Source organism: Malus sylvestris, chromosome 17, assembly GCF_916048215.2.
Source record: "Malus sylvestris chromosome 17, drMalSylv7.2, whole genome shotgun sequence".
Lineage (NCBI taxonomy): Eukaryota > Viridiplantae > Streptophyta > Magnoliopsida > Rosales > Rosaceae > Malus > Malus sylvestris.
Genome location: NC_062276.1, coordinates 27,629,718 through 27,650,454, shown reverse-complemented (window position 1 = coordinate 27,650,454; position 20,737 = coordinate 27,629,718). Strand labels below are relative to the sequence as shown.

Sequence of the window (20,737 nt, the reverse complement as noted above, 5' to 3'; positions counted from 1 at the left end):
TAATTGTTGTTCGTTGTTGCTCAAAATAAAGGCAAATTCAAATTAAATACCAATTTAATAAAATGCTTTAAGAAAAAAAATGCTAATTTTTAAAACAATTACCAACTACTTTTAATGGCGGAGCTATCATGGGATAATTAAAAAAAATTCTACATTACGAAAAAACGAGTGAACTTAACTACACAATGAGTTAGCAATAATTCTCCGAGAGAAAATCTCTCACACGGAGAGAAAAGTTTTTTAACTTTGGGCAGCAATTGTCCTTGGACTTTGGACTTGCCTATTTGTGTGTGTGTGGTTTTTATTTATTTTTATTTATTTATTGAAATTAGCTGCTTGAACAAAAAAAAAAAAAAAAAAAAAAAAAGTCGGAGGAGAAGTTGAATCATCAAACTCGGTGCAAGAGAGGAGGAGGAAGGAGGAGACTACCACTGAACTGAACCAAATTCCCGCTCTCATTCAATTTCCAGCCCGCCAATATCAGAGGATGCAGAAGAAGCTTTCAAGGCGGCGAAGAGCCACTCGTCGTCCTAAGAAATGCAACAAGCTCTTACACCACCCACGTAATCAGTCCTTTTCCGTATTCTAATTCTGTTTGGTTTCCCAGAAAATGAAGGAAACATTAATTTTTCAAATCTTCTAGCGGCTGAAAACTGCAATGCTAGAGAAATTAGTTCATAAAATCCCTAAGAAAATTTAATCTGGGTTTCTTTTCTTTTGAATGTTTAATAGTCCATTTATTTGTTTGCTTGTTTTCTCAGGTCAGATTTATAGGAGAAGGAAGTTACTTGAACAAGGGTTGAGTCCCCTTGTTGAGAAGTATTGGTTTCAGAGATATGATCTCTTCTCGAGATACGACGAGGGGATCAGAATGGATGAGCAGGGCTGGTACTCTGTCACGCCTGAACAGATTGCAATCGGACACGCCAAGAGGTGCCAAAGAACAACTGTTATCGATTGCTTCGCGGGCGTTGGCGGCAATGCCATTCAGTTTGCTTCACTGTAAGTTCCCAAACTTTGTTCATATGAGGTGCTGATTTTATGCAAATTATTAGTTACTTGGCAACCAGTTGTATCAAGCTCTAAGCTTTATGGCCTTGATATTTGAAGATATGTTTATCAGGAAATGTAGTGCCTACTTTCAACTTTGGTTAAATCCTGAGAAAGTATGCATTCAAGCTGGGAGCTTTTTTATGTTCGAGTACTTTATCGAAACCCGAGGGTTGAATTTTACTGCTAGACCAGAAAAAATTGCAGTAAATTGTGGATATCGTTTGATTGAAAAATACAATAGAGTACTGGAGCGACGGAGGTATTAAAGGGGGACCTAATGTCTTGTATTCTTGACAGTTTGTACTTTGTAGGCTATTTGCTTCAGTTTATATGAGATTTTATGTGATAGATCAATATTCAATTTAGGGTCTGGTTTTGGATGTTGAATTCTGTCGGGGTTTCATCTTTGATGGACAAGAGTAGGTGGACGTTTTGTATCGAACGACCATTTTCATGCATGTTGGATAAGCTTTTACATTCTCATTATGTATGTGTTTTACAAGAGCTTAATAACTTTGATCTTTGGTCTGTGGTCTCTTAGGCATTGTCACGTTGTTGCTATTGAAATTGATCCCCTAAAGGTGGATATGGCCATTAACAATGCAAAAATATATGGAGTGGAAGATTACATTGATTTCATTGTTGGAGACTTTTTTGAACTTGCACCATCGTTGAAGGTACTGCTTTCCTCTCGGTATTAGTTTCTGAGAATCTATGAAATCATTCTGTATGTAAGCAACCCCATGATGAGGAGGTATGTAACTTTTGATGACATTTGTAGATTTTTTCGTATCTTTGTATAATGATTCATAATTTTGTTGTGTACGATTTGATATTTGATTCAATATTATCTGGGGATTCAAATGAATGAATAACTACAACAACAACAACAAAGCCTTTTCCCACTAAGTGGGGTCGGCTATATGAATCCTAGAACGCCATTGCGCTCGGTTTTGTGTCATGTCCTCCGTTAGATCCAAGTACTCTAAGTCTTTTCTTAGAGTCTCTTCCAAAGTTGTCCTAGGTCTTCCTCTACCCCTTCGGCCCTGAACCTCTGTCCCGTAGTCACATCTTCGAACCGGAGCGTCAGTCGGCCTTCTTTGCACATGTTCAAAATCACCGGAGCCGATTTTCTCTCATATTTCCTACAATTTCGGCTACTCCTACTTTACCTCGGATATCCTCATTCCCAATCTTATCCTTTCTCGTGTGCCCACACATCCCACGAAGCATCCTCATCTCCGCTACACCCATTTTGTGTACGTGTTGATGCTTCACCACCCAACATTCTGTGCCATACAACATCGCTAGCCTTATTGCCGTCCTATAAAATTTTCCCTTGAGCTTCGGTGGCCTACGACGGTCACACAACACGCCGGATGCACTCTTTCCATCCAGCTCGTATTCTATGGTTGAGATCTCCATCTAATTCTCCGTTCTCTTGCAAGATAGATCCTAGGTAGCGAAAACGATTGCTTTTTGTGATCTTCGCTAGATTGCTCCGGTCATTAGTGTGGATAAGTATATAAATGGATAGAGATAGGAAAGCAAACACAAGATGTACGTGGTTCACCCAGATTGGCTACGTCCACGGAATAGAAGAGTTCTCATTAATTGTGAAGGGTTTACACAAGTACATAGGTTCAAGCTCTCATTTAGTGAGTACAAGTGAATGATTTAGTACAAATGACATTAGGAAATATTGTGGGAGAATGATCTCGTAGTCACGAAACTTCTAAGTATCGGAGTGTGGTGTCGTCTTGACTTGCCTTATCTGTCTCATAGGTAGATGTGGCATCTTCTCTGGAAGTACTCTTCCTCCATCCAGGGGTGGTATCTTTAACTGGTGGAGATGCACAAGGTAATGTATCAATTTCACTTGAAGCTTACTTGTAGTTTCAGGCTTGGTCAAGCGCGATACAAACCATGTAGTAGGAGTCCCCCAAGTCGCCGAGCTAGGGGGTCTGCTGAAAGAGGTGACAGACAAGGTAAGCAATCAGAGCTCCGACTGATTGTTCACCTTCTCCCCATCTTGCAGCAGCATGAAGGATAAAGAGAAGAAAAATGAGAAGAGATGATATGAGATACTTTTGCTTTTGAAGAAGTAACTTTCCACAGGCTTATTCTTGAACTGAGCTGGAGGGTTTTCTGGTTTCCTCCAGAGTATAAGGCCGACTGAAGAATTTGAGGGTCAAAACAAGTCCATCAAATCTAGAGTACGTTCCACCCTGCTGATATGGGATACTTTTGCTTTTGACAGAGTAATGAATGTATCGGCACGTGTGCTGTTACGCTTGTCTCCACATGCTTCCTTGTATCCTTCGCACTTGCCCTATCTGTTCCTCAAGCAGATGCGGAATCTTCCCTGGAAACATAAGATGTTGAAGATGAGTACTCGAGAGCAATGCCAGGTAAGTAATCAGGTAAGGGGTTCCAGGCAGTCAGTTCCTGGCTGGAAGCTTGATTCCAAGTGCTGACTGATTGCTCTCTTTCTCCTTGTCTTGCAGGTAAAAACAAGGCCAAAAGAAAAGACAGGGAAAAAGCATGATATGGGATACTCTTGCTTTTAACCCTGATGATATGAGATATTCTTGCTCTAGTATAGCTTGTTTGCAGAGGTATTATCGGGGGGAAAGAAAGCTGAATATTTCGAAAGGCTTCGTTGGGAGTGCCCTCTCAGATATGATGAAGGGTTGAGCATTTTTGCAGGTCTGCCTGTCCGTTGGGGATGGAGGTCGACATATATAGGAGTCTCCCTAACAACAAGTAGTAATGCTATTCCTTTACCCTGCTTGGTCATAGCACAGTAGTGGGAGCTGCCAGTTTCACATGTTTTAACTCTGTCAGAGCACTTTGAAAAAGTGGTCTGTGGTATCTGGCTCTCGAGATTCGGAGAACGATGCCTCTTCGATTTTTGAGAAAGCAATCATGCTGGGGGTATGACTCTCGAGATTCGGAGAGCAGTGTCTCTTCGATTTTTGAGGAAGTAATCATGTTGGGAGTCTGGCTCTCGAGATTCGGAGGGCGGTGCCTCTTCGATTTTGGAGCAAGCAATCTTGTTGGGAGTGTTGTCTCGAATGTGAGTAAAGGTTGGGCATGTTTGCTAGTCTACCTTGCCACGAAGCACAAAGGTTGACACATAGGGACTTTCCAATTATCCAGCAATGGTACTGTTCCTTTACCCTCTCTTCGATTTTGAGAAAGTAGTCATGTTGGGAGTCTGGCTCTCGAGATTCGGAGGACGGTGCCTCTTCGATTTTGGAGCAAGCAATCTTATTGGGAGTGTTTTCTCGAATGTGAGTAAAGGTTGGGCATGTTTGCTAGTCTACCTTGCCACGAAGCACAGAGGTTGACACACAGGGACTTTCCAATTATCCAGCAGTGGTACTGTTCCTTTACAGTTGTGGGTAATAATATGGTAGCTAGACCTTCAAAATTTATGTGTCTAAACTTTTGTTAGTGCTGTTTCTTTGCTATTCTTTTACCTTTCTTGGTCAGAGCGATGTAGTGGGAGCTGCAAGCTTCACGTGCTCAACTTTGGCAGAGAACTTTGGCAAAGTTATTTGTGGTACCCATGAGCTATTGTTGCGTGTGGGAAGTGGGTGATTGAACAGTAAGATTCATGTGCTTTCTACTTCACCAGAAGTCTTCGACAGAATGCCCATAATTTCTGCAAAGCTGAGTGTGCGTGTGACAGGTGCTGACAAGGCTAGAAAAGTAGGTGCCTCTTCGATTTCTGAGATCGGCCCTCGTGGTCTCTGAGCAGCCCAGCTTTTGAGAAAGCGAGCGCCTCTTCGATTGATTCGGAGAACGATGCCTCATCGATTTTTGAGAAAGCAATCATGCTGGGGGTCTGGCTCTCGAGATTCGAGGAGCAGTGTCTCTTCGATTTTTGAGAAAGTAATCATGTTGGGAGTCTGGCTCTCGAGATTCGGAGGGCGGTGCCTCTTCGATTTTGGAGTAAGCAATCTTGTTGGGAGTGTTTTCTCGAATGTGAGTAAAGGTTGGGCATGTTTGCTAGTCTACCTTGCCACGAAGCACAGAGGTTGACACACAGGGACTTTCCAATTATCCAGCAATGGTACTGTTCCTTTACCCTCTCTTCGATTTTTAAGAAAGTAGTCATGTTGGGAGTCTGGCTCTCGAGATTCGGAGGACGGTGCCTCTTCGATTTTGGAGCAAGCAATCTTATTGGGAGTGTTTTCTCGAATGTGAGTAAAGGTTGGGCATGTTTGCTAGTCTACCTTGCCACGAAGCACAGAGGTTGACACACAGGGACTTTCCAATTATCCAGCAGTGGTACTGTTCCTTTACCCTTGTGGGTAATAATATGGTAGCTAGACCTTCAAAATTTATGGGTCTAAACTTTGTTAGTGCTGTTTCTTTGCTATTCTTTTACCCTTCTTGGTCAGAGCGATGTAGTGGGAGCTGCAAGCTTCACGTGCTCAACTTTGGCAGAGAACTTTGGCAAAGTTATCTGTGGTACCCATGAGCTATTGTTGCGTGTGGGAAGTGGGTGATTGAACAGTAAGATTCATGTGTTTTCTACTTCCCCAGAAGTCTTTGACAGAATGCCCATAATTTCCGCAAAACTGAGTGTGCGTGTGACAGGTGCTGACAAGGCTGGAAAAGGCTTGAAAAGTAGGTGCCTCTTCGATTTCTGAGATCGGCCCTCGTAGTCTCTGGGGAGCCCAGCTTTTGAGAAAGCGAGCGCCTCTTCGATTTTTGAGATCGGCCTTCGTGGTCTTTGAGCAGCCCAACTTTTGAGAAAGCAAACGCCTCTTCGATTTCTGAGATCAACCCTCGTGATCTCTAAGCAGCCCAGCTTTTGAGAAAGCAAACGCCTCTTCGATTTCTGAGCAGGCGCCTCTTCGATTTCTGAAGCTTCGTCGAGTGCAGATTTTTATAGGGGCTGGCATTAAGTTCCAAAGCACACTTGAATCTCCACCAGTAGAAGCTTCATTCTTGCACTTCTAAGATCTTGATTTGTCCGACCTCTTCTCTCTTCAACACCTTTGAAAATGTCTGGCCCCTCCGACCGTCGTTTTGACTTGAACCTTGTTGAAGAGGCAGCCCCGCCTTCTCCAGACAACATATGGCGCCCATCCTTCGTCTCCCCTACTGGTCCTCTTACCGTTGGGGATTCCGTGATGAAGAATGATATGACCGCTGCGGTGGTGGCCAGGAACCTTCTCACTCCCAAAGATAACAGACTACTTTCCAAACGGTCTGATGAGTTAACTGTTAAGGATTCGCTGGCTCTCAGTGTTCAGTGTGCAGGTTCTGTGTCTAATATGGCCCAACGCCTATTTGCTCGAACCCGCCAAGTTGAATCATTGGCGGCTGAAGTGATGAGTCTCAAACAGGAGATTAGAGGGCTCAAGCATGAGAATAAACAGTTGCACCGGCTCGCACATGACTATGCTACAAACATGAAGAGGAAGCTTGACCAGATGAAGGAAACTGATGGTCAGGTTTTACTTGATCATCAGAGATTTGTGGGTTTGTTCCAAAGGCATTTATTGCCTTCGTCTTCTGGGGCTGTACCGCGTAATGAAGCTCCAAATGATCAACCTCTGATGCCTCCTCCTTCTAGGGTTCTGTCCAGTACTGAGGCTCCAAATGATCCCCCTCCGGTGCCTTCTCTTTCTGGGGCTCTACCGACTGCTGAGACTTCTCCAAAGCAACCTTTGTGAAGGCTCCCTCTTGTGTGCTTATTTTGACTCATGTATATGTACATATTTGTAGCTTATCGGGGATATCAATAAATAAGCTTTCCTTCATTTCAACGTATTGTGTTAAATACACCAAAGCCTTCTTCGCTAAGTTCTTTGAATTTTCTTTTGTTAAAGCTTGTATGTTGAAGCTTTCTGAGTGGAGCATGTAGGTTGGGGTAGTGTTCCCTTAATTTCCCGAGTGAGGAAAACTTCTCAGTTGGAGACTTGGAAAATCCAAGTCACTGAGTGGGATCGGCTATATGAATCTTAGAACGCCATTGTGCTCGATCCTGTGTCATGTCCTTCGTTAGATCTAAGTACTCTAGGTCTTTTCTTAGAGTCTCTTCCAAAGTTTTCCTAGGTCTTCCTCTACCCCTTCGGCCCTGAACCTCTGTCCCATAGTCGCATCTTCTAATCGGAACGTCAGTAGGCCTTCTTTGCACATGTCCAAACCACCGTAACCGATTTTCTCTCATCTTTCCTTCAATTTCGGCTACTCCTACTTTACCCCGGATATCCTCATTCCTAATCTTATCCTTTCTCGTGTGCCCACACATCCAACGAAGCATCCTCATCTCCGCTACACCCATTTTGTGTACGTGTTGATGTTTCACCGCCCAACATTCTGTGCCATACAGCATCGCCGGCCTTATTGCCGTCCTATAAAATTTTCCCTTGAGCTTCAGTGGCATACGGCGGTCACACAACACGCCGGATGCACTCTTCCACTTCATCCATCCAGCTTGTATTCTATGGTTGAGATCTCCATCTAATTCTCCGTTCTTTTGCAAGATAGATCCTAGGTAACGAAAACGGTCGCTCTTTGGTATTTCTTGATCTCCGATCCTCACCCCTAACTCGTTTTGGCCTCCATTTGCACTGAACTTGCACTCCATATATTCTGTCTTTGATCGGCTTAGGCGAAGACCTTTAGATTCCAACACTTCTCTCCAAAGGTTAAGCTTTGCATTTACCCCTTCCTGAGTTTCATCTATCAACACTATATCGTCTGCGAAAAGCATACACCAAGGAATATCATCTTGAATATGTCGTGTTAACTCATCCATTACCAACGCAAAAAGGTAAGGACTTAAGGATGAGCCTTGATGTAATCCTACAGTTAACTAAACAGATAAAACTTTGCGTAGTTGTATCTGCTTTATTAGTATCAAACTTTAGAACTATTTTTCTGTAATAGTTTGAGCTGCGTTTACTAATGTACATTTTGTGTCTTTATTTCGTAGGGGGATGTAGTGTTCCTTTCACCACCTTGGGGAGGCCCATCGTACACAAGGGTAAAGAAATTTACACTTGACTTACTCAAGCCAAAAGATGGGTATGTAAAGATGTCTTCATTTTACATTGCATGATGGGAATTAAGGAGAATGTTGACTGTGTGGTGTAGTTTACTGAATATATGAACTACAACAACAACAACAACAACGACAACAACAAAGCCTTATCCTCTAAGTGGGGTCGGCTCTATGAACTAAAATAACGATGATGATAAATTTGTCGACACATTAATCTAAATCACAGATGTGAGGCAAGTTATAAGAAGATTTGACCAAAAATTAATTTAAAGTATATCTAAGTTTCGCTTGGACCAGATTGAAATCCTTTGTAGTTTATATAATATAAATAGCTACTTTGATGACATATCTTGGAATTTCTGCTTTTCTGGTTATGGGATGTAGTTCTGAGTTTTGACTCAGTCTCTCACCTTTAGTCCTGGGAAGTGATTCCACACATCCCTTTTCTTGTGTCCTTTGGACAGAATAAATCAAAGGAGAATCAAGGGAAAGAAATAGACCGGTGCACAGGAGCAAAGGGGTGTGTGGAAATCATTTCCCATTGATTTTTACAGACTTACTGTGTTTCATGTTTGGTCTTTTACTTCTTTCCGAGTTGAGGTCCATCTCCATGTTGATCAGGTGTGGTACAAGCTTTTGTATCATAGTTCTTTTTATCAAATAAAAATAAGTTTGAGCGGGTACTTGCAGATGTATGCTGCTCTTTCTGATACGTCATAAATTGGGGGTAAGGCTAGCCGACATTCACCTCTCCCAGACCCTGCGTAAAGCGGGAGCCTTGTGCACTGGGTACGACCACGATGTGTATAAAGCCTACGATCATCCCCAACTTGTTCCTTGCCATCAATTCCTAACCTTTCACATCTTTAAGTCCCTAGAATAGTTTTTCCTAGAATATTAATGTTCTCTCTAGTTTTAACCTTGTTTGGTAAATTTTGTCCTCGAGAAGTTTTCGAACAAAACCAAGTGAAGTGATTATTGTTGTAGTCTTATGTAGACAGTTGTAGTTTGATGTTCTACGTTATCTATTTTATTTTCGTATGTTTATTTTACTATTAATGCATTAAGCACAGGCACGCAATATTTCAAGCTGCTCAAGCGATAACGCCCAACATCATTATGTACTTACCGCGGAATGTAGACTTACACCAAGTGGAAGAACTCTGCTGGTTGTCTTCTCCTCCTCTAGACGTTGAGGTATGGTCCGATACATACAGAGTAATGTGTTATGCACGGAAAATGTTTTTTAGTTTTGTTTTGTGATATTAATCTGAATTTCGGACACTATGCGTACGCCCGTGATTGATATTGAATATGCAGATTGAAGAAAATTATGTGCAGAGCTCTCTAAAGGCTATAACAGTCTACTTCAGTGGTGCATCATCCACTCAATGTATATGAAGATGTTAATCGCTTGCTGAATTAGCCGCTTTTCCAGTTTGTTGCTTCCCGATTATAAGTTTTCGTTGACCACGGCCTACAGGAACCAATTTGTCTACAAGTGAGATTAGGGTTGTTTTGTTAGACACAAACATACATACGGAGAAGGTTCAGCTAACTTCCTCAAAATGCTCGATCGTTGGTTTTCATGTACCAATTTCCTTGCAAGATTACATGGTCTGTTGATGTAGACCAATCCTTTTCAAGAAATGTACAGTTGCCGTAAACCGGCATCTCTTCAGAAGGAAAAAAAAAAAAAAAAACCGAACGTTTCCAATGGTGTCGATGAAGACAACCAAAATTATGTACTCTACTCTCGTTTATCTGAAGGGAACCAAAAACTTAAAAAAAGGCCGTCTCCATTCTCCTTGGAGCTCAAGTTCTCTGAGGTATCCACGTCAACCTGGAACGGCCAAATATAAGATCAAAAGAGAGAGATTTTAGGTAACGTTGCGCAGATTAATCGTCAGGTGATTTAAGTCCAGTAATTTTTCTACGATGCAACGGAACACACACCGGAAAATGAACCAGTTTTGGACACGGATAATAACTACTACATAAAATGATTTCCGCACACCTACACGCTTGTGTCATGTTTAATTTTGGCATTTGGATTAAGTAAATAAACGGAGAATCGTTTGATAAAAATGAACAAGGATATGTAATGTCCCAAAAGTAATGTGAGATAAGTCTTTCGGACCAGCGCCAGGATCGTCTCGTTAATTTCCTTCTGCTCAAGTGTGGTGGGAAGTGGAATCTTTAATCTGATTAAAACAAGTTCTGGACAACACCTTCAGAAGTATGATCTTTCCTCCCCATCCAGTTCCCTGACCTCAATCTTTTACCTTTTACGCCTCTCAGTCCCTAAAACGGTTGATGCCAGACATTCCGAACCGAAAGTGAAATCTCCAGCAGCAACCGTATCCAGTCCTAATGCGCTGCAACCGTTACTGTTCTTAGTGTCCCGACTCCTACAACTGTTCATAGCCTGAAGTATTTCTCCCCCATCTCTTCATACACAAATCCATACTTGAAGCAACGACAATGAGCCAAGATGCGTTTCTTCTAGTGTCACGTCAAATGAACTCAAGTACCCTGAGATGGTTCTCATGCGACTATAGTTTCTTCATGAAATCTTCAATGGTATCAGCAGCGGCAAACATATTCTTCAGCTTCACTTCGTCCCAGAGAAAACGACATGTCTTGTACCTAGGCTTTATCTCTTGACCAATCATCTCCTTGAAGAGAAGGTAAGCCCACTCGCATCTATTTGCTCTGCATAGTCCGTGAATCAAAAGAGTATAGCTGGAGAGGTCGAGACTGAGATGATGTCTATTGACCATGTCATTCAATAATTGAGTCAAACAATCGTCTACTTTTCCAGTTTTGAAGCACATTTTAAGCAATGGATAGTACGTCTGAACATCAGGTTTGCATAACCCTGCATTTTCCATCTGCAGGAGGACATTAAAGGCCTTTTGCTCTTCCCCGTGGTGGCAAAACATGGCAATCATTGTATTGTAAGTTGATGTATTAGGAGGAACCCCCTTCTCAGGCATTTCAACGTCGAAGACATGGACAGCCTCTCGGACTCGGCCAGCTCTTCCTAGTGTGTGGATCAGTGAATTGTAGAAAAGTGTATCGGGATCACATCCAGCAGATTTCATTCTCTCATATAACTGCAAAGCTTCCTCAAACTCCTCGGACTTTGCTAGAAAACACATGACAGAGGTATATGTGACGACATTTGGGGAGCACCCCTGAGCTTCCATTTCATCAAACAATTCATAGACCTTACCAAAATTGTATTGGTGGCAATAAAACAGGATGATGGTCGAGTAACTGATGACACAAGGGCGATAGCCATGTCCCTTCATCTCTTGGATTGTCCAATGTGCCTCGTCAACCCGTTTGATCTTGCACCAACCGTGAATGAAAATGTTAAAGGTATGAGCATTGGACGAGATATGTGATTTCAGCTCTAAGAAGATCTCACGGGCCTTCTCAACTTTGTTCTCCTTGCAAAGGGTGTCAAGCAATAAGTTCATAGATTCTGTGTTCTTCTCCAACCCAAAACTTCCTAAATCATCAAATATCCTCACAGAGTCCTCCCATTTCCCTGCACCAGCAAACCTTCTCATAACCTTACCTACGGTGTTAAGAGTCACCAGATGATCCTGGCGCATTTTTTCTAACAAACCCGTTATCTTATCCAATTGCTTCATTTTACCCAAAATGTCAACTATCAAATCATATGCATCTGGGGTGGGTTTATAGTCGGAGCATAACTCTACCCATCTAAATACACCCAATGCAGACTTCCAATCATTCTTAAACCGATGAAACAGTTGATCAACAAGTTTATCCGTGAGCTGAATGCTATTACATGCTTGATCTTGTGCAAGAGACCGTAGAACTTCATCATCACTGCTTCCAACAGATACTTTAGATATGATGATGTCAAGGTCAGATAGTCTTGTAGAGTCTTCAAACTGTGACGATCCCAGCGGAGAAGAAAAAATTGAAGAAAGAGCAGATGAGCAATTTTCAGGAGAGGTATGGAAAAAGGAGCAAGGTTTTGAAGTATTGCGTCGGAAGCGAAGGCTTTTAAAGCATTTCTGAATATGGAAGACCATGAAGATGTCCACAGGAAATGAAAAGATTATGTCTTTTAGCTCCTGCAACAAGCTTACTTTAGTATATATTCCAATAGAAAATTGGGGAAGAAAATAGAAATGTGAACTAGCATTTTACATTGAAAAGATAATTGATGACCATAGAAACTAAATTAGTATATGAATGGACGTGCTTTAACATTGTTGACAAAAACATAAATTAAAATTAACGTATTTTCTTGTGAAGTATATGAAACTAAATGAACTTCCAAGAACAGGACAGAAACAAACACATGATTGTTCCATAATGGAACAAGGACTTAATTTTACAACTTTTAGCATGTTTATAAGAGAGGCATAATTTTTTTTTAATAAAAAACAAATATTTAAAACAGATCAAAGAAAATACAAAACAGAATGGACAAGAAGGCCATAAAGAATCAAATCACAGATATTGACTTTGCCATGGACAACCAGCCAAGCAACAGGACTTTGGTAGGCACCCCAACTTCCAAATAAACTTAAAAGAAGTGAAGTGAGGACGGTTCGGGTTATCTAATGAAGACATCAAAAAGCACTTACAGGAGAAGACTCCAGATCCCTGAAATTATAAACTACTCCTGTCAGCACAGGAAGGAAGCAAAGTACAGTTACTAATACTCATCCAACTTCCTAACACTAGATTTCTCCTAAAACTGTAATTCAAATAAACCACATGGGAGGAAGAAAGATAAGCCAAGAACTCAATGGTGGAATCACAGTTCAAGTAGGATCTGCACAGGTTTGGAAACAGTGTCTGGAACGATGAGGCACCACAAGTTTAATAGAGAAGAAAATATAGGGTACCCTGAGAAATGTCTTCCAAGGACACCAAATTGAACCATTTTCCCCTACACGGAGTCCCCTCCATAGGACTGCTGACACACCGAGTCTTTCCCACCACAACCAGTCAACGACAGGGCAACATTTCTCTGCCTCAAATGACCATTAGCTAAACCACTTTTCTTTTGGTCTTCATACTAGGTCCCAACAAATTAAGGGGTCCTTGATAATCTTACCCTCCTACCTACCTTACCGAAAAAAATTTCTCATTAATTTCTCAATCATCCTAGAGACTTTGAACTGGTAATCCAAAAACCGGGACAAGCAGGGAGTCTGCTCAAGACTGACTGGATCAAAGGGAGTCTCTGCTCACCGGCTCTGAAGCCGGTTCCCAGAAGCTGAGGGCATATGGATTTCCACCAAATAGTTTAATTACCCAATTCACACAAAAGGCAACGGACTGCAACAGCCCATCATCAAATATCATATTTCAGCATCAACAGTAGTTACAACACCAGCTAAAGCTAAAACATGAACCTCCAGAAATTAAAAACGAAAATAAAAAGGCATTCCTCAATTATATTCCAGTTTTATATTAAATTCGGCTAAAAAGTAGAGTTTAACGCGTTGCTAAATTCATCCCTAATGAAAATTTACAGGCAGAGAGGATGAAAGGAAAAATATTGAGCAAAAGGGGAGAGAGCGCTGACCTCGATGGAGGTGAGCGCATATATCAGAGAGGCGCACTGCAATACCTGCTGCAAGTGAAGTGGACGAGGCCGACACAAATGGATGGTTTTCAAGCTAAAACCCTCTTCTTCTGGCTTCTGCTTCTGGAGAGAGTGAGATAGCAAATTATAAAAACAGACGGTTCTTTTCATTTTTATTTTATTTCGCATTTATTTATATATTTATTCATTTCTACATTTTTAAGGAAAATACTTGCCTCCTATTATGGTACTGTGCACTATTATTCGCAAATAACGAATTTTATCGTATAAATTTTATAATTAAATGGTTTAATTTCTTAATAATTTTCAATTTGAATAATTTTTTTTATATAAATTACTCTTATTTAAATGAGGACTGAGAAAATAATCTATTCTAATTATGAAATTTACACGATAAAAAATATATATTTTTTTTCTTTTTGCAAGTGGTAGGATGTGTGCATTTCTTACATAGAGAAAAGCAAGGATTATCCTTATTATAATTGCACCAATTGGCATCACGAGCATCTACAACAATACTAACTAAATTTTTGTTATTGTAGCTTGACAAATGTCTCAAATGTTAATTTGGCTAGCCACTACGTGGTATTCCAATTCAATAATCCATTGGCATATATATAAAAAAAATGCATATAACAATGTATTGTTAGACAATGAACGTCACATGGAAGAAGCAAGCATCAAGACATTAAAATGAATGCCCAAACGGTAGGATCTGTTGGAGTATACAATCCAACATGACCGTGGTGAAATAGTTCGCCAGCTACTGCTGCTAGAGTGCGGCACCATTCGAACATTACATCCCCGGATTCAAAGATTGAGATCGCATATCACATTAGTAGACTCGACCACCTGACATCCGTTACAGAGTAAACTACCGTTCGAGACCCTTGGATGCCGAACGAACTTAGAAAGGATACCCTTGGATGCGAACGATCTTAGAAGGGATATAATGAAATTATTTGGTTGGTTCTTCCCGTTCCTATAAGTACTTCTCCTGTAATGCACCATTATTGCCATGCGATTCTACTTCATGATAATCTATTGCCCCTTGTTCACTTGTAGTGAGTGACATGACTATGCATTCAGGAGCGGATCACTGTTAAGGCCTGCAGTGGCCATGGCCCCCCGTAATTCATGAAAACTCATATATTTGATCACGTTTGTAGATGTTAGAAAATGATCAACAATATAGAAATAAATTCGAACATGCTAATAAATAATAAATACAACTCAATACATTGACATATTATGAATAAATGAAATTAATATCAAACAAGTAAAAACAGTAATTAAGGCTTGCATACCGCAATGTCCTTGAAACAAAGTTTTGTCCCTACTTAGTGATTGTAGTTTGATTGACGTCTGCTTCATCAGGATTCAACAATCAAACCAAGAATCCAGCATAAGAAAACTTGGTTTTTAGCGAATATCTTTGTGGTTCTCTCATAAAGAAGGTTTTAATACTTAAGAAGAATAATTCCTTTTTATGTTCCTCTGCAAATATGTTATCAGGTCTCATAAAGTTTCCGGTTGGTTTTCCAGTTCCACCGACCTGCACTAGGATCATTCTCGTGGTCTATTGGCCTGCTTGTGGTCTACTGGGAATAATACAATGCACCTGAAAGTTGGAAGTTGGAATCCTATCTGTAATATTTTTATAGGAAACTTCATTCTAATCCTTTGCAAAAATGACTTTTAGACTAAAACCATGAGTAAGATGAAAATCTAATTTTTGTCCCTTGATATAATCATCACCTCATTTATTAGTTATATTATGATATTTTAATTATTTCTCTTTTTCTTCCTAATTTTAATGTATTTAATTATATTTCATTATAATTATAATTTTTATTTCATTCATCATAATATATTTTGTTGTAAACATTTAGATAAACTAATTTTTGTTATATACTATATTTTAATATATTTTGTCATTTTCATTTAGGTACATTAATTCGTTTAATATATTTTAGTATATCCAGTTTGGTATACATACTTAGGTACATTAATTTAATATAATATGTTTCGGTGCATATATTTTTGTACTAATATTTAGTAATATTAGTTCAATATAATATATTTGGTACTAACATTTAAGTACATTATTTGAGTATTTCAAATATTATGAAGAATGTTAAATAAAATTAATAAATTAAAAAAAACAATTTGGTCAAAAAAAAAATGTGTAGATTAATAAATTCAAATATTTAATGGAAGACATTGAATAAAATTGTAACATCCCACATCGACTAATAGAGAGAGGTTGATGTGCCTTATATGTACATGCCCACCTCCTATATCACGAGGCCTTTTGAGAACTCACTGGCTTCGGATTTCATCGAAATTCTGAAGTTAAGCGAGTTCGGGGGAGAGCATTCCCAAGATGGGTGACTCACTAGGAAGTTCTTGTGTGAGTTCCCATAAACAAAATAGTGAGGGCGTGGCCAGGGCCTAAAGCGGACAATATCATCCTATGGTGGAGCCGATCTGGAATGTGACAGAATGGTATCAGAGTCACTCTATTGTGTGGTGTGAGTGTGCAAATAAGGACGTCGGCCCCTAAAGGGGTGGATTGTAACATCCCATATCGACCAACAGAGAGGGGGTGATGTGCCTTATATGTACATGCCCACCTCCTATAGCACGAGGCTTTTTGGAAATTTACTGGCTTTGAATTCTATCGGAACTCCGAAGTTAAGCAAGTTCGGGTGAGAGCATTCCCAGGATGGGTGACCCATTGGGAAGTCCTCATGTGAGTTCCCATAAACAAAACCATGAGGACGTGACTGAGGCCCAAAACGGACAATATCGTGCTATGGCGGAGTCGGTCTGAGATGCGACAAAAATACTCATTAATTACTTTGAATTAAAGAAAATTGTAATCAATATGTAAGTTAACACTAAATTTTTTATTATATTTCTTTTTTTTTTTCAAGAATAAAAGTTAAAAAACCTCATATTTTTAAGGTAAAGAAAATGCATTTCCCAAATTTGATGACAACATCCGATTCTAATTTCAAAACCCTAATACCAGCAGCAACAGCCCCTGGATTTGAAATGCGCCCATCGTTTTACAGCCCTCCTCTCCACCTATAAAACTGACCACATTGAGACCCTCATTACTCATTACTCATTACTCATTAGGTTTTAGGGTTCCAGAGAGAGAGATGAAAGTTTGTGAGGGGTCTGAAAGCCAAGATGAAGAGGATGGCGGTGCTGGTAGGGTTCTAACATATCGCATCCATGATTTACCAGATCAGGTATATTTCTTTCAATCGAATCCATGACTTTATTAAAATTTGATCTTCATCTTAATTTTTCGACAAACCTGTGATAAATTAGCTAATTACCCCTTGAGAGTATATGATACATATATATTAATTAAGACCTTGATCAGCTCCATACGTTAATTTCATCTACATGATTTTATGTTTTTGCAATTGCAGATGAAAACCTCATAGGGCATGGCCTGGTCCTGATCAACAAACACCTTGGGATCTCAGTGGAACCCCTGGACCATCCTTTGGGAATCGGGTCGTCCCAAATTCTCTTCTGATGTATGGGAGAATGGCAACAGTAACGAGAGGCTCGTAGAGTGCAGAGCCCTTCAAGACTGAAGTGCAAGCGCATGCTCAATGGCAGAATGCGACTGAAGATGACTCTTCTGACCCAATCATCCGATAACAACAACAAGGCATTCAAGAGACAATCTCAGTTGAAGAGAAGATTAGAAGCAAACATCTCAATAGGAGGAGGGCATTGTATATATATAGTTGTAAACATTTTTTATTTGTCATTATAGGCTATAGTTTAGTTAGGACGATTAGTTGTGCTTGAGCTGTAATTGTGTGATTGTAAACCTAATAATGGATCACTGGAAGGAAATTTTTGTTCATACACATTGTTCTCTTTTTTGTTCGAAAAGTGAAACAATTAAGTGCCTCTCGTAAGATCTGTCTATACCATTTCAAATGTTCGCAGAATAGACGGACAAGGAACAAACTTGACGAGTGAAGATCCCTTTGAACTTTGAACAAATTTCTGTTGTGGACTTAACAGACAGAGCAAAGCCTTCTTCATTGTAAGTAAGATGTCGCGCGCCCATTTGAATTGTGACTGTTACCAGCTTTGGTTATTCTCTCAATCTGAACCAAGTTGTTGGTCCACTCGGCTCTCAATTCATTTGCAAATTCTATGTTATTTGGAAGCTTAAAGTGGAAAAAAAATGTACGTGAGACAAATTTAAGCTTTTTGTGTATTTGGCCCATATTACCCTCCCTTCATCTAAGAGTAATAAATCTATGCCCCCGCCTGCCTAAGATTTGACTTGTAAATGGTTGTCTTATTTTTATTTCGTGAAGTTCGAAGGAGAAATTTTGGGAAGACCTTGGAGACTTGGTGCAAGGAATTGTTCAGACGGAGAAATTATTTATAGGAGGAGATTTAAATGGACACGTGGGCAGGGAGACAAGCAACTATGGAGGTTTTCATGGTGGCCATGGTTTTGGGGAGAGAAACGAGGATGGGGAAGCTATCTTGGATTTTGCAATGGCATATGATCTCTTCTTAGCCAACACCTTCTTTAAGAAGAGAGAAGAACATGTGATCACCTACAAGAGTGGGTCGTCAAAAACACAAATAGATTTTCTTCTAATGAGGAAAGGGGATCGTATAACTTGTAAGGATTGCAAAGTTATACCAGGAGAGAGCGTGGCTAATCAACATCGCTTGTTGGTGATGGATGTACATATCAAAAGAGTGAGAAAAAAGAACAAGACTTGGAAGTGCCCAAGGACTAGATGGTGGAATCTAAAAGAAGAAAAACAAGTCATTTTCAAAGAGAAAGTAATCATCCAGTGTGTGTGGGATAGAGAGGGGGAAGCTAACCAAATGTGGGATTCCATGGCTAGTTGTATCCGAAAAGTAGCAAAAGAGGTATTAGGAGAGTCCAAGGGCTTTGCCCCACACCAAAAGGAATCTTGGTGGTGGAATGAGGAGGTACAAACAAAGGTGAAGGCTAAGAAGGAATGTTGTAAAGCCTTATACAAGGATAGGACCGATGAAAATGGTGAAAGGTATAGAAAAGCGAAGCAAGAGGCGAAGAAAGCTATGAGAGAAGCTAAGTTAGCGGCTTATGACGATATGTATAAGCGACTAGATACCAAAGAAGGAGAGTTGGATATCTATAAACTAGCTAGAGCAAGGGAAAAGAAGACAAGGGACCTAAACCAAGTGAGGTGCATCAAGGATGAGGATGGAAAGGTTCTTGATACAGAGAACGCGGTTAAAGACAGATGGAAAGGTTATTTTCATAATCTTTTCAATGAAGGACATGAAAGGAGTGCTTCTTTAGGGGAGTTGAGTAACTCAGAAGAGTGTAGAAACTACTCTTTTTATCGTAGAATCCGGAAGGAAGAAGTGGTTGTAGCTTTGAAGAAGATGAAGCATAGAAAAGCAGTAGGCCCAGACGATATACCAATCGAAGTGTGGAAAGTTTTGGGAGAGACAGGTATAACATGGCTCACTGACCTTTTCAATAGGATTTTGAAAACGAAGAAGATGCCAAATGAGTGGCGAATGAGCACTTTGGTGCCTATCTACAAGAATAAGGGCGATGTGCAAAATTGCATGAACTATAGGGGTATTAAGCTAATGAGTCATACAATGAAGCTCTGGGAGAGAGTCATTGAGCATAGATTGAGGCAAGAGACACGGGTTTCGGACAACCAATTCGGGTTCATGCCAGGGCGCTCAACCATGGAGGCAATCTATCTCTTACGAAGATTGATGGAAAGATATAGAGATGGGAAAAAGGATTTACACATGGTCTTTATAGATTTGGAAAAAGCGTATGATAGGGTCCCAAGAGACATTCTTTGGAGGATTTTAGAGAAGAAATGAGTACGAGTAGCATATATCCAAGCTATACAGGATATGTATGAAGGAGCAAAGACTGCCGTAAGAACTCATGAAGGACAAACTGAAAGCTTTCCCATAACTGTAGGATTACATCAAGGCTCATCCTTAAGTCCTTACCTTTTTGCGTTGGTAATGGATGAGTTAACAGGACATATTCAAGATGATATTCCTTGGTGTATGCTTTTCGCAGACGATATAGTGTTGATAGATGAAACTCAGGAAGGGGTAAATGCAAAGCTTAACCTTTGGAGAGAAGTGTTGGAATCTAAAGGTCTTCGCCTAAGCCGATCAAAGACAGAATATATGGAGTGCAAGTTCAGTGCAAATGGAGGCCAAAACGAGTTAGGGGTGAGGATCGGAGATCAAGAAATACCAAAGAGCGACCGTTTTCGTTACCTAGGATCTATCTTGCAAAAGAACGGAGAATTAGATGGAGATCTCAACCATAGAATACAAGCTGGATGGATGAAGTGGAATAGTGCATCCGGCGTGTTGTGTGACCGTCGTATGCCACTGAAGCTCAAGGGAAAATTTTATAGGACGGCAATAAGGCCGGCGATGCTGTATGGCACAGAATGTTGGGCGGTGAAGCATCAACACGTACACAAAATGGGTGTAGCGGAGATGAGGATGCTTCGTTGGATGTGTGGGCACACGAGAAAGGATAAGATTAGGAATGAGGATATCCGGGGTAAAGTAGGAGTAGCCGAAATTGAAGGAAAGATGAGAGAAAATCGGTTACGGTGGTTTGGATATGTGCAAAGAAGGCCTACTGACGCTTCGATTAGAAGATGCGACTATGGGACAGAGGTTCAGGGCCGAAGGGGTAGAGGAAGACCTAGGAAAACTTTGGAAGAGACCCTAAGAAAAGACTTAGAGTACTTGGATCTAACGGAGGACATGACACAGGACAGAACACAATGGCGTTCTAAGATTCATATAGCCGATCCCACTCAGTGACTTGGATTTTCCAAGTCTCTAACCGAGAAGTTTTCCTCACTCGGGAAATTAAGGGAACACTACCTCAACCTACATGCTCCACTCACAAAGTTTCAACATACAAGCTTCAACAAAAGAAAATTCAAAGAACTTAGCGAAGAAGGCTTTGGTGTATTTAACACAAT

At 40.4% G+C, this 20,737-nt stretch overlaps 3 protein-coding genes and 1 long non-coding RNA gene across 7 annotated transcripts in view; 2 read left to right on the top strand and 2 right to left on the bottom strand.

Annotated features, from left to right (window-relative positions):
* Nucleotides 1-317: 317 nt before the first annotated feature.
* Nucleotides 318-9,827, top strand: LOC126611284 (uncharacterized). Of its 2 annotated transcripts, none has more exons than XM_050279499.1 (6): nt 318-563; nt 767-1,002; nt 1,595-1,730; nt 8,015-8,106; nt 9,157-9,280; nt 9,404-9,827. In XM_050279499.1, the coding sequence occupies exons 2-6, from the start codon at nt 872-874 to the stop codon at nt 9,482-9,484; spliced, it is 564 nt and encodes a 187-aa protein (XP_050135456.1). In that variant the 5' UTR covers nt 318-563; nt 767-871; the 3' UTR covers nt 9,485-9,827. The 2 variants fall into 2 exon arrangements, with proteins under 2 accessions (XP_050135456.1, XP_050135455.1); XM_050279498.1 differs by having other exon boundaries at nt 319-563; nt 762-1,002.
* LOC126611283 (uncharacterized) overlaps nt 6,980-20,737 on the bottom strand; it is a 63,011-nt gene continuing 49,253 nt past the window's right edge. The window contains exon 2 of the mRNA XM_050279497.1: nt 6,980-7,894. Coding sequence (XP_050135454.1) covers nt 7,010-7,894 — 885 coding nt within the window. The 3' untranslated portion in view covers nt 6,980-7,009. The remainder of the gene's footprint in view (nt 7,895-20,737) is intronic.
* LOC126611278 (pentatricopeptide repeat-containing protein At3g04130, mitochondrial) lies at nt 10,055-13,839 on the bottom strand. Of its 3 annotated transcripts, none has more exons than XM_050279491.1 (2): nt 13,716-13,839; nt 10,055-12,201 (listed from the first exon to the last, which is right to left on the bottom strand). In XM_050279491.1, the coding sequence occupies exon 2, from the start codon at nt 12,157-12,159 to the stop codon at nt 10,639-10,641; it is 1,521 nt and encodes a 506-aa protein (XP_050135448.1). In that variant the 5' UTR covers nt 12,160-12,201; nt 13,716-13,839; the 3' UTR covers nt 10,055-10,638. The 3 variants fall into 3 exon arrangements, with proteins under 3 accessions (XP_050135448.1, XP_050135447.1, XP_050135449.1); XM_050279490.1 differs by having other exon boundaries at nt 13,671-13,836; XM_050279492.1 differs by lacking the exon at nt 13,716-13,839 and adding an exon at nt 12,721-13,649.
* LOC126611286 (uncharacterized) lies at nt 16,777-17,589 on the top strand. The gene is made up of 2 exons (XR_007618758.1): nt 16,777-16,954; nt 17,141-17,589. It is a non-coding gene; the product is annotated as an uncharacterized LOC126611286 (long non-coding RNA).

Excerpts from the sequence above, each read along its gene's own strand:
- LOC126611278 (XM_050279491.1), bottom strand. The coding sequence starts at position 12,159 with ATGGTCTTCCATATTCAGAAATGCTTTAAAAGCCTTCGCTTCCGACGC.
- LOC126611284 (XM_050279498.1), top strand. The coding sequence starts at position 488 with ATGCAGAAGAAGCTTTCAAGGCGGCGAAGAGCCACTCGTCGTCCTAAG. Across the intron at positions 564-761 it reads CAAGCTCTTACACCACCCAC|GTCAGATTTATAGGAGAAGG; the intron begins GTAATCAGTCCT and ends TTGTTTTCTCAG. Across the intron at positions 8,107-9,156 it reads TTACTCAAGCCAAAAGATGG|GCACGCAATATTTCAAGCTG; the intron begins GTATGTAAAGAT and ends CATTAAGCACAG.